The sequence below is a fragment of the Odocoileus virginianus genome, chromosome 16, assembly GCF_023699985.2.
Source record: "Odocoileus virginianus isolate 20LAN1187 ecotype Illinois chromosome 16, Ovbor_1.2, whole genome shotgun sequence".
In the NCBI taxonomy this organism is placed as follows: Eukaryota; Metazoa; Chordata; class Mammalia; order Artiodactyla; family Cervidae; genus Odocoileus; species Odocoileus virginianus.
The window spans coordinates 59,638,589-59,651,619 of NC_069689.1; the positions used below are offsets into that span (position 1 = coordinate 59,638,589).

At 47.5% G+C, this 13,031-nt stretch overlaps 1 protein-coding gene across 2 annotated transcripts; it reads left to right on the plus strand.

Annotated features, from left to right (window-relative positions):
* Positions 1 to 53: 53 nt before the first annotated feature.
* On the plus strand, positions 54 to 12,441 carry NMB (neuromedin B). Of its 2 annotated transcripts, none has more exons than XM_020911268.2 (3): positions 54 to 9,348; positions 9,981 to 10,153; positions 12,179 to 12,441. In XM_020911268.2, the coding sequence occupies exons 1-3, from the start codon at positions 9,192 to 9,194 to the stop codon at positions 12,212 to 12,214; spliced, it is 366 nt and encodes a 121-aa protein (XP_020766927.1). In that variant the 5' UTR covers positions 54 to 9,191; the 3' UTR covers positions 12,215 to 12,441. The 2 variants fall into 2 exon arrangements, with proteins under 2 accessions (XP_020766927.1, XP_020766926.1); XM_020911267.2 differs by having other exon boundaries at positions 12,184 to 12,441.
* Positions 12,442 to 13,031: the final 590 nt, after the last annotated feature.

The following is a 13,031-nucleotide window of genomic DNA, read 5'->3' on the forward strand; positions in this document are numbered from 1 at the left end:
TTTCCTCTGCTGGTTCTTAGCGCCCCTGGGGAGGTGAAGGCTTTGATGGGAGCAGTTCTTCAGCCGAGAAGTTTGTCCTGATGCTGACAATTGGTTTTTGTCTGCTTGTTTTTGTTTTTGTGAAGCAGAAGTGGGATCTCTTAGTCATAAAATTGACTCTTCACGAGGGTGTGGCTCAGATGTGTATTAGCCCCGCTGGTTGCTGAGAGGTTCAGTAACTCACTTTCCTGTAGACTTGTAACCTTTTCTGCACTTGAGACCTTCTCAACCCTTTCTACAGGGTGGCAGTGAGTTTTAGCATCTGGGGGAGGCATGAGGAAGGTGCTGGAGGGCAAGTATGCTACTTGTTTTCTTTAGACTCTTAACTTGCCTGAATCTGTTCTCCTAAATGCCTGGCTTTGCTTTTCTCTAATGCAGACTTACAGAAGGCAAGGTTTAAGGTGATGAAGGCAAAGCCCAGTTGCTTTCTTTTTTTTAATACTGAGACAGTAAAGGAAATAGGGAATATGTGGTAACTGGTGTGTTTTAAGCACAAAAGACTCTTAATCCTTTCTGTTCTCTCTGTATTAGTGTGAAATCTCAATACTTTGCAAAATAGTGGGCTAAATGAATGGTTTTTATGATTCGTTCAACTGAGGTGGAAATCAGCCCATACTTTAATTCTAATGGAATGAGAACAGGGACATTAATCTTCTGAAACCCTGCCCTGTAGAGATCAGCCATCCTAAATCCATTCTCTAGGCTTTAGCTTTCAAACTTTGCATACAGACTCTTAAAGATATCAACAGAGTATGAAACTTGGCAAATTACTGCTAACAAGAGCTTCTTTGAACCTGTCTTTGAGGCTTACGTAGTGTTTCTATTTTCTCGTGAGCCAAGGAGAGTGCTGAAATGTACCCCCACCCCACCTCCACATGTGGTAGAAAATTGCTGCTTACCCCCTTTTTCCTTCCTGACAACCTAAAGATGGCGGGGTTAACTGCGGAGCCAGTAGTAACTGGCTGTTTTTGTACCAACCTTTCTGAGACTTCTCTGGGGAGAAGTCGTGTGTTCTGCTGGCAGAGGTTGGGATCTCAAAGTTCTTTGTGATCCTAGCTCGCCAGAGTGTAAACATGCTTGTACTTGTATCCTCCGTGATCCAGGTTCCTCCTCCTTTTACACTTACTGGGAGGGAAGTGTTTATATTTTCCTCACTTGCTTATTTTCATACCCAGTCTTATAAAACTACTGTTTTTCCTCCTTTACTGGATGCCATAGTTTGAAGCAACAGCTAAATTTCTCTGAAAAGTAATCAGATCATTTAAAAATATTTGACTCACTCTAGTAGCCAAAAAATAAAAAAAACAACAACATTATTTGTGGAATGAGGTACCGTGTTCCCAGGTTTTATATTTTAGTGCTAAAATATAAGACTTAAAACTGGGAGATTTTATTAGTAAATATAATGTGGGGTTTTTTTTGGTCACACCACAAGGAATGTGGGATCCTAGTTCCTTGAACAGGGATCACACCTGTGCCCCATGCGTTGGAAGTGTGGAGTCTTAACCACTGGTCCGCCAGTGAAATCTCAGTAGATGTATTTTTAAAAGCTCTTTGGAAATGTAAGAAATGCCAAAGGTGCTTGATTTGTTATTTTAAGGGAAGTATAAGTTCTTTGAGATTTTAGAGGGCTAGTGGGAAGTTAGGTGGGTTTAACCATTGTGAGTGAAGAGAATCAAAGAGGAATTGAGAAAACTTCGGATGAGGACATGATAATGGATTATCTGTTGGCTGTGAGTCATCACCTCATCAGTCTCCATGAGTGTCTCCAGTGCCTGTCCTCAGTTCCAGTCGTTTCTGCCTATTCCCACAGGACTCCTCCAGTCGATCATCCTGTCTTTAAACTGAAGCTCATGGCAATTCGTGCAAACTTCCCCTTCACATTTCAACATCTCTTTGAAGGCATATTTGCCTGGATTTGTCATTTTCTCATCATATTTAGTCATTTAAAAGCCAGCATTTATCCATGTCATCCCATTCTCATCGCCATCCCTTGAATCCAGAAACATAACTCATGACTGTTGCTTGCGTGACTTTCCGTCCAGTTTCCTATAACATGCTGGTGTGCCTATTTTAGATAATTTCCACCTGTTAGTTCATTTTCATACCCCTTTTACCTTTAGGAAGTGTCTCTTTTTAGACCACAGATTTTGTATTTACCCTTGTATTTCCTACGTGTGAAGTTCAGACTTTGAATTGTGCTGACATGAAGCAACCTTGTGCTGTACCACCATGTTTTCACTTATTTTATACTCGCATTTCTGCTTATCCGAGTCTCACTTTTTTCACAACGTAATTATTCCTTCTCTGTCATTCAGTGTTTGCAGCCTTACACTATTTGTGTATCTTGGTGGCTGTGGACTCAAGTTCCCCTGTCGGACTGTAAGTTCCTCCAGTGCAGGAGCCCCGTTTTATAGACACTGTGCTCAGTTTTCCCAGTAGCATCCGGCAGCATATACCAAGTGTTTAGTATAATCATGCATTGGAACCAGAAGCAGTAACTAAGGGTAGCATCACTGTTGTGCTGTTATCCTGGATCGGAGCATATGAATCATTAAAGTGATTTGTATTTGCCTGATATTTAGTGAGTACATTATCTTGGTCTTGCCAAATTTAAATCAAAAAACTTTATCTCCCAACGGTTCTATTTAAAACGACATGTTCCTTTTCTAGAATATTTTATGTTAATCCTGTTCTCTTCATTTTGTTTGTGTGTTCTTGGTCTCTTCCTGTGTTCTCTTTCTCAGTGGGAGAAGTATTGGCTTTTGTCAGTTTTCTTAGGGAGTCACAGGCTTCTCAAAGAACCTAGGCTTGGAATAAAGGCTCTGTTGTCCCTGACTGTATTTCTTGGTCATTTCATAAGGATGTTACCAAATGCTAATACCCTTTCTGGTGTGGGAGCTCCCCCTGGTTCTGAAGGTACCTTTCTTATGACATTTATCACCCTACTGAGCTTCAGAAATTCTAGCTGGCTGAATGGATTATCCACCTTCCTCAGGATGCGCCTCAGTTTGTTGTTCAGTTGCTAAGTTGTGTCCTACTCTTTACAACCCCATGGACTGCAGCATGCCAGGCTTCCTGTCCTTCACAATCTCCCAGAGTTTACTCAAACTCAAGTCCATTGAGTCAGTGATGCCATCCAACCATCTCATTATCTCTTATCCCCTTCTCCTCCTGCCTTCAATCTTTCCCAGCATCAGGATCTTTTCCACTGAGTTGGCCCTTCACATCAGTTGGCCAGAGTATTGGAGCTTCAGCTTCAGCATCAGTCCTTCCAATGAATATTCAGGACTGATCTCCTTTAGGATTGACTGGTTTGATCTCCTTGCAGTCCAAGGGACTCTCAAGAGTCTTCTCCAGCACCACAGTTAGAAAGTATCAATTCTTTGGCGCTTAGCCTTCTTTATGGTCCAGTTCTCACATCCATACATGACTGCTGGAAAAACCATAGCTTTGACTATACGGACCTTTGTCAGCTCCTCAGGCTGTTTCCTGGCCAGGCATGTCTCTGTCCCTATTGTCCCTTATTATAACCTCAAGTAATACCAGAGAAGTTTCTGAAATAATAAATTTAACCCTTCACACATAACTATGGTGAATCTGGATATAGAAAGAATTCTGTGTAACCAAACAGTGTTGGGAACTAGAATATGCAGAGGTTATCAGAAACAGCAAGGACATTGCCTTCTAGGTCCTGTAGCATCCCAGGCCTGCAGGGTTTTTCTCACCTCAGCTCTTAGCAGACCCCAGGTTCTCATAGCCTTGACAGTGGTCTCACTGTATAGACATCCAGTCTTTGTTTATGCTGGGTCGCCCTGCCTGGAGTGCTTGCTCACTTCTCCACTTACTAAAAGCTTTCTCATTCAGGAGACATTTATTGAGCATCTACTCTGTGCCAGCTTTGGGGCCAGGCCCTGGGGAGACAAAGATGAGTGAGGCAAGGTCCCTCCTCTGCCAGGAACTCAGTGCCTTAATTGGGGCAATGTGTAAACAGATCTTTCCACATAGGATTGTAAGTGCAACCTTAAGAGATGCACAGGGAGCTCAAAGAGGGGTGTTTCTAATTCACCAAGCTCTCGGGTATACAGTGCTTCCTTCTTGGTGCTGTCTTCTCAGTACTTTGTTCACTGTCCTTAGAGTGGTTTGTCTTATGTGTGTCCAGCTCTCCAACTAGCTCCTTGAAGGCTTGAAAACAAGACCAGCCTGTAGTTCATTCTTGTATATCCCCTAGTGCCTGTCACAGTGTTTTTCACATTTTAGATTTATTTATACCCTCTTTTGTTCCAGAAAGGATTTGGAACAAAATAGCTCATAAAGATACTTCCAGTAGTATGTGATATGATATAAAACAGTTGAAGAATTTGGGGTTGAAATAAGCATGGGAGGAGAAAAGGATAAAATGGGAGGTGAGGTTAGTAATTACAAGACATGTCAGAAGATCCTGCTGTCTGCTGGAGAAGATCCATCGCTTTGGTTCTCAGCTCCTTAGGCACTAATGTGAAGAGGGAAAGAATCATATCTATGGTTCATGGAATGGATATAAAGTGGGAATTTTTTTTAAAACTTGTAATGACACTCAGAAATCTAGAAACTTCTGAGACCTCACTGCAAGGATACTATGTAGCATTATGCAATAATTTCTATATAAATTAGCCTAATGATTTTCATAGAGCTGTTCCTGAGAATGTTCAGGTATAGTTTGGCCCCTTCTGCAGAAAGCCACCTCGCAAAAAATCAGCTACTCATCTAATCAGCCAGGAATCTTCCTTCAGTTAGTTTTCCTGTAAAGCAGTTTTCCTTAATCTTTAAAAACTCTTGGTCTTTTTTTTTTTTAATCACATCATGTGGCATGCAGGATCTCCCTGATCAGGGATTGAACCTGTACCCCCTGCACTGGAAGTGCAGAGTTTAAACCACTAGACTGCCAGGGAAGTCCTTATAAACTCATGGTATTTTTTAAGAAACAAAAATTTCATACCTCTTTTCCATTCTGATAAACCTCTTTTCACGTCTGTTATATCCAGCCTCTTATCCTTACCAGTCAGGAACATGTTATCTTGCTTCTTCTTAAGTTTGTACTATAAAAACAGTAGTTACTCATCTCTCATATACAGTTATATTCAAGGCAACTTTCAAATTATAGATCCTTGTTCTGTTAATTTTAGGAGTTTCTGGAATGCCACCTACTCTCCATCAAGAATCATTTCTGTAAAACCCTTATTTTAACTGGCCGGTTTATTTAGATGGCTAAGCTGGTTCTAACCCAGGTCTTCTGCACTTCAGGCAGATTCTTTACCATTTGAGCCAAATTTGGAACCCTTTCAAGCTGGTTTCCAGCTTTAATTCAAGGAATCTAGTTAAAATAATTTATACTCAGGACTTTGGGCAGGCAAGTAAGGAAATCTGCTCGCATGATGCTTTGATGAGAGTTGTCAGCTTGACAACTTATTTAAGCAAGGAGAGAGAATGCCATATAGAACATGTTTCTTGGAATTGGTCAAAAGTTGAGGTAGGTATGCTAGCATTTGTTTATCAAACAAGTGACAATGTAATAGGCATTTTGCAGACTGTTGTGTCAATACCATGGCCTCACCCGCTACCCAGGGAGGCTTTCCCCCTGTAATGGGCTTCAGATATAAGGCAGGCTTTGCTTTTCCTAGGATCCAGCTAATAATAGTGAGTACTCCAAATTCTCCAGTGCTCAGCCAAGTGCTTTTGAATTTATAACAGATTTTTTTTTTCTCCTTTAGTCCTCAAAATAAACTCCATTTTACAAAAGAGAGAAACTGGAGGTGAAGAGATTTGCCCAGGATCTCCAGACCTGTGGGTGGCAGAGCCAGAACTTGAATTCTGGTTATGTTTACCAGGCCACAATGTCATAACCCAGTTATTCTACCTTTATAAACTCTCATGAGATTCATTTATCTGGAATAAGCCCCACAACCACAAGGCCCTTGGCTGTTCTTTCATAGAAGCCCTAGGTTGTTCTTCCATGGATTTCCTCAGTAAATCTCATAGAAATAGTGAGATTCTCAGGTAAACTTCCAAGCATTTAAACCTCTTTGGAGTTAAAAGAGTATTTATTTCAGTTACTGAAATGCCCCCTGAAGTACCTATTACACCCACATCATCTTATGAACACGGGTCCTGGGGCTTCTCACTTCTCTGACTTTGTGAAATTGTATCAAATATCCCTGACACTTTTTCTTCCTCTCTTAAAGATTATGCATTTCTCCTGATTCTACAGCCCCTTGCCCATTCTGAACCTAAAGAGCAGGACCTGAGATGTCCCAAGATGTTTCTCTTTCTCTCCACAACCCATGCATATGGGATCTGTGCTCAGAGATTTGGCAGGAGACTGATTTTACACCATCTTATTCTGAGCATCTGTTTGTCACCCTTCCTTGTTCTCTAGGATCATTTATGTCTCATTTAAATTTCTGCCTTTTATTTTCTCTTTTGTCCTCTGTAACTTTCATGTGTTTGAAGTCCACACTCAGGTTTTCTCTGTTTGTTTAGCTTCTGTGCAACTAACTTGTGTTTACTTGAGTTAACTCATCTATAAAATGATCATAGTACTAGCCTTTACTGCATCAGAGTAGTGTTGGTGATCAAAGGAGTGTGCATGTAAGTGCTTTGGAAAACAATAACAAAGGTTTGGCTGTGAAAAGATGTTATTTGTAATTGATTCTAATTTAATGAAACATAGCAATCAATAATATATATGTTCTTTATTTTAAGCAATCTTTGATTAAAAGCATGATGCAGTTTAAATATTTGGTTGGTGTTGGTTATCAGAGGATTTGCCATATATCTTTCACCCCTTATTCATCTTTTGGGTGTCCTTTGAATCTTCTCTGCATTGTCTGAAATCTCAGAGGGTCAGAGTGAGCTCTGAAGAGCTTCCCCTGGCAGTTCCATATGATTCACTGTCCATGTGATTCACTGTCTGTCTTCGGCAGAGAGAGAGGACTTAGGAACAGGCATTGTGCAGTTGAGGTCCTCACTTTAAACTCAGCCCAGCACTACTCCCTGAGGGATCTGACGTGGAAGTGCTGTCTTGGGCAAGCCCCCTCTCTGCTGTGCGTAACACTGCACATTCCTGGGACAGTGGCTTATAGCTGGCTGTGGAGCTGCTGCCCTGCTTCTTTCTCTGGGGTCCTTGGAAGCCCCTCTTTTCCTGTGCTCACCTGACAGATGAAATAATCCCCAGGGGCATCAGGGATCATTCTCGCAGGTGTGGTTGGAGCTGTGAACACAGGCTATGTCAGAGGAGGTTTGCCTAACTGTGAGTGAACCTGTCAGAGCAGAAACAAGGTGCCAGGGTCACCTGTAGAAGAGAGGTGAAACTCAGTCATTGCCTGCTCCCTCGCCCCCTTGAGAAATCCACACCAACCTGCTCTTTAACAGGATGGTACAGCGGGAGTGGGCGTGGCTCAGAGAAAGCAGCATCGGTTCCTGGTGACTCTGGGGGCCTGAAGGAGTGCTCTGAACAGACCTGAAGTCTGATTCCAGTGTGACGTCTGGGCAAGTTTCCAGTCCGAGCCTGCTTGCAGCTATAAAATGAGGAGAGATAAACCTGCCAAATAAGATTCCTTCAAGCATCTAAGTGAGGCAACACTCAATACCACCTCCTAACTTCTATGACTGAGGACCAGAGAAGACAGGATGGGTGTGTGATGCAAGAAGAGGGAGGGGGTCGAAAAGGGAACGATTATAATGGGAAGGTGATGAGAGCTATATCTGTACACTATGGCTTAAGCAGTGACAAGAATACAGAGAGGTGTAAATGCCAGGGTGGGAGATGAGAAGCAGGGAGAGTGGGAAGAAAGCCTGGGCCAGAAAGGGAGTGTCCTTGTCCTGCCTGTCATGCTTTCTGGGAGCTCAGCATGACAATCAGCTTCTTGTACACACTTTCCCTTTTAAGATGGTGATCCCCAGAGCCTTGCTGAGCTAGACATGGCAAGAGTAATAATAGGTACCATTATTGAGCCAGTGTGGGGGGTAGGTTCTCTCACAGCCACACTGCAGTGTTTCTGAGAAGAGTCCAGAGCCCAGGGCTTGGTTGGTATCCTGCGTCTCTGTCATTGACTGCTTTTGTACTCTGTCTCCAATGAGATGGTCAGCTACGGTGGAAGCAGATGGTTGTCTTTTGTCTCCCCTCCTGTCCTTAGCATGGTGCTCTGAATGTTGGTGTTTGGTAAACATTTAAGCAAAAATAAATGTATTATTCTGGAGCACAGCGTCTTCTCCTGTTCATTAAATGTTGCCACTGACCTAAGAGTTCTTTCCAAGACAAGCCTGGACGGCTCCTTGAGAGTGCTGACTTTGAGAGTCCTATAGGACTGCTGCTTCCTGCCACATAATAACTGGGCTAAAAAGATGAAAAATTATTAAAAATAGGGCAGCAGGGTTATTCCCATTTGACAGTTGAAGAAGGTGAGGGTCAAAGAGATCACACAGCTTGTATATGGACTCCAGGTCCAGTGTTCCTTTCACTCCCCTGACCCAAAGCTCTCCCTCCTGGGCGACTGAGAAGCCAGGCTCTCACCATTTGAGGTGGGTTGAGGAGGGCTCCCCTTCCATCCTTCTGCACTCCCATCCGGAGCATGTGCTGTGATTTCGGCTTACCTGGTGAGTGCTGGCTGGGAGAGAGAGGGCATAAAGATAGGTGGGTGAGCAGGTTAGATGCTCCAAGAGGGAGGGGCCGACTGGCAAGCTCCTCTGGCGCCCGGCACTTTGCTGGGCACAGTAACGCCTATGTTACCCAGGAAGGCGGCGTCCTCGCCCCCTTTTCTACCTTGAAGAAGGGCCGAAAGCCGTTGGGAGTGGCGAGGAGGGCCAGGGGAGCCGGCTTTGCCGCCATCCTCAGCTTGAAGCTGGTGGGCTTGGGCCCGGACCCCTGAGGAAGCCATGCCCACGTCGGGTCAGGAGTGCGGGCGTACGGGCGGTGAAGGGGGTCCCGGACCCTGGCCCGGGCCGACTCGAGAGACTCCGAGAGGGCGGGGCCGGGGCGGCCGTGAGCGCGCCGGGGGCGGGCTCCTCGGGGCGGCTCCGCCCCCAGCGGCGCGGGTTTAAAAGGAGGGAAGGCGCGCCGGCGACCGGAGCCACTGCCAAGTGCACCTAAATTGAGGCGTCGCCCGCGCCCAGCCATGACCCTGCGGGCGGGGGGCGCTCGGCTGCTCGGCGGCCTCCTGCTCTTCACTCTGCTCGCGGCCGGCGCCGCCCCGTTCGGCTGGGATCTCCCGGAGCCCCGCAGCCGGGCCAGCAAGATCCGAGTGCACCCGCGGGGCAACCTCTGGGCCACCGGTGAGTCTTCGGGGTTCCGGCAAGCGCTCCCCGTCCCTCCCACCTTCCTTCTCTGGCCTCTCCTCAACATGGACATTAGTGTCCAGGCTAGTGGGGACCCTGGAACTCATCTAGTAAGATGGGGGAACTTGAGACCCAGACCCAGTGACTTGGTTTAAATCATTCACTCAGCCGGTTTAAAGCAGGGCTGAGGCTGGATCCTAGATCTACCTGCCAGTCTGTGCCTCTTCCCTTAGACAAGACTGCACTGAATCTTCCGACCTCTAGTGTGTCTTCTCTCTGCACCTCCACCTTCCAGACACCTCTTGTCCTCACTTCTTTCTCTGCTGTTTCCCGTCCCTCTTCTAAGCAGACAGCACAACTGGCAGAGTTTGTTCCTGGCCCTTGGAGCCTCCCACCGCCCCTTCCAGCTGCGCCATCCCCTCCACCCACCTCTACCTGCTCCGGAAAAGCTGAGGTGCAGGGTTTGCCACCACTGGGGGCTCTTTGTTGGTTTCCGGTGACCAGGAGGAGAAAGGCTGTGTGTGTATCTTCCTGCCAGGAGAACTGAGAAGTGGGAGAGATGGGGACTTGCCCACTGGGATAGCATCCTTGCTCCCTGACTTCCCTGTGCCTTGGCACCTCCTTTCTAGGTCACTTCATGGGCAAGAAGAGCCTGGAGCCCCCCAGCCCATCCCTACTGGGGACAGCTCCTCACACCTCCCTGAGGGACCAGACACCACGGCTGAGTCATCATCTGCTCAGGGTCCTCCTGCAAAAGAAAGCTCTGGGCATGACCCTGAGTGGCCCAGCACCTCACACCCAGGTGAGCCAGGAGAACTCAGCCAGGGCTCCCCCTGGATCCTGCATTGGGCTTAGGGTATGAGTGCCCAGCCAGGGCAGGAGAAGCCCAGGAAAGCCAGGGATTCTAGGCTCTCCCTGTGATCCAGAGCTCAAAGTGGGAGGATTCCAAAGAAAGGGAGCTCACCTTCTCAGCAAACCCCGAGGGACAAAAAAGTAGGGGAAGATGTTCCTCCTCACCCACTGCCCAGTCTAAAGGCGCAGCCTGGGCTTATCCAGCTTCTTCCAGCAGGACCTTTCCCCCCACCCCTCACCCCCTGGTCTATGCAGACTTGCCCCACCCCTGTTGTCCACCTTTGTTGTGCCCTGTATGTGCTTATTGGGACCCTGGGGCCCACAGAAAGGATGAAAAGAGTGATTCAGCAGCCAGGACCAAGTCTGGACCTTGTTCACTTTGACCAGCACTCTTCGCCTCAGTGACCACTGGCAGGGTTTCTCAACCCCAGCACTCCTGTTCTTCTGGGCGGGACAGTCCTACATTGTAGGGGCTGTTCTGTGCATTGTAGGAAGTTTAGCAGCCTCCCTTGTCTTTATCCACTGGCATAGCCTCCCTCTATGCCCACAGTTACGACAACTAACAATGCTCCAGACACTGCCAGAGGTCCCCTGGTGAGGGGTCATGGGAGGGAGCAAAAAAAATCACCCTTGGTTGTAAACCACTGACCTATGGGGTTTGGGCGTGGGGGCTTCCAGGTGGTGCTCGTGGTAAAGAACCTGCCTGCCAATGCTGGAGATGTAAGACATGCAGGTTCGAAGGTCCCCTGGAGGAGGGCAGGGGACCTGGATGAGGAAGGTCCCCTGGAGGAGGGCATGGCAACCCACTCCAGTATTCTTGCCTGGAGAATCCCATGGACAGAGGAGCCTGGTGGGTTACAGTCCATGGGGTCCCAGAGAGTCAGATACAACTGACGTGATTGAGCACGCACACACATAGGGTTCAAGGCCCCAGAGCTGAAGCCAAGCCAGCCTTCGTCTCCAGCCTGGCAGAGGGGCAGCTCATCCATTCTCTGCTCCTGGCGCCTCCCCATTCCACACACCCTCCCTGGTGCTTTGTTGCTCTGTAAAGAAGGCTGTAAGGTATAGTAGAATGTGGACTCTGGTGACAGCATTCTGGGCTCATAATCCAGCTACTTGGTAGCTGTGGGACTTTAGAAATGTCATTTAGCCTCTCGAAGCCTCATCTTCCTCAACCCTAAAATGGGAATAATAGTGTCCCTCTTCCCTTAAATGAGAACATTTATGTCACATGCTGAGCGTGATGCCTAATGCATAGAAAACACTTAGTAAACAGAACCTGTTACCAGTCTGTGAGCTCCCTGGCAGCACCGGTGGCTGACTTAACCGTGTGTCTCCCACTGTGCCTAGCATATAGTGTATACATTGTGAAAGAAGGGGGGCGGGCATTCCCTAGAGAAAGTTCATCCCCAGCCCCAGTCAACCTTGACCCTCCTGACGCACAGAACCAACAGCCTGGTACTCCTCTGGCAGTCCAGTAGTTTAACTCTTTGCTTCCACTGCAGGGGACATGGGTTTGATCCCTGGTTGGAGAGCTAAGACCTCGCATGCCGCGTGGCGTAAGGGCTAGGTACTCAGGCTGGCTGGGTCTGAAGGAAGACGATGGCCCCTCTGGATCCACTGGTCTTGAAGGCCCGAAACATGAAGACCAACTCGAAAATCTCAGAGGAAGCAGTACCTAGCCCTGGGGGGTGGGACTTCAGAAGTGAGGTTTGGGGCAGACTGGAGGTCAGGGAGTCAAAACACTGTCTGGCCCAGGGCCGGGCCTGGTGCTTGGACTTTATTTCTAAGATCTCCATTGACTGTCTCTGTGAGGTTGAGAAAACCACCGCCCTGACCCCTCCCAGGCCCTTGGTGGGGTAGGAAGTCTGCCCCTGCCAACCTCTGTGGGTGCCCTGCATTTAGGAATGGCAGGATGCCCCTATCATTTGCCCCACCCCTGCCCGGGCCAATTCCTCTGTGTGTTCCCCTTCAGCACAGGAGGCTGCTGGTGCAAATGCTGCAGAAGTGATGCTATTAATCAGGAAGACACGACGACATGGCTGAGATTGTGCCCACCCAGGGAAGGTGCTGCATGGGACCCATCTGGATGTAAATCATGAGCTCACACCTCTGTCACTCCACTACTGTGATTTCTGGTTGGGCTGTCAGGAATATTGCCAGAGCAGATGCAAATGACGTCCCTGCCGTATTTCTTGCTTCCCTGTTGAAGTTGTGAATAAAACCCTGCTCTTTACATAGACTGTCTGGGCCTCTCCTTCTACCTGCGCTGGAGGGGATGGGAGGGAAAGGAGACTGGAAGACCTGGTGCTCACTGAGATGGGGCTGGCCCCAAAGAGCCCAGAACACTCCGTGACACCAGCCTGGCACTGATTCTGGGCTTCTGCTCATCCACTCATTCGCAAGCAGGTTCTCACTCAGTGCCTGCTGGGATGCCAGGTCCTCTGCCAGCCACTTTTCTACTCTCGCCGCTGCCACCTACTGGCAGAGGCAAGTCTCTCCTGTTTCCCACCTGTAAGAGAACTGCCTACACTACACGGGAGGGCTTCTATTACCTGATTTTATCTACTCGCCAAGGTTTGAGGGGAGTGGGCAGCGCTTACAAAGAAGAGAGCTGAGCTGGGATCCAGACCCCGGTGTCCCCTTACTCTCTTCTCTGGCCTTGTGGGACTGACTGTTAGCAAATAAACATACAGGACACTCCGTTATAGTCGAATAACTTAACTGTGGATAACTGGACTTAACTGTGGGGTTTTTTTTTTTGTTGTTTTGGGTTTTTTTGGCTGCGCTATGGCACGCGGGGTCTTAGATCCCAGACCAGGGATCAA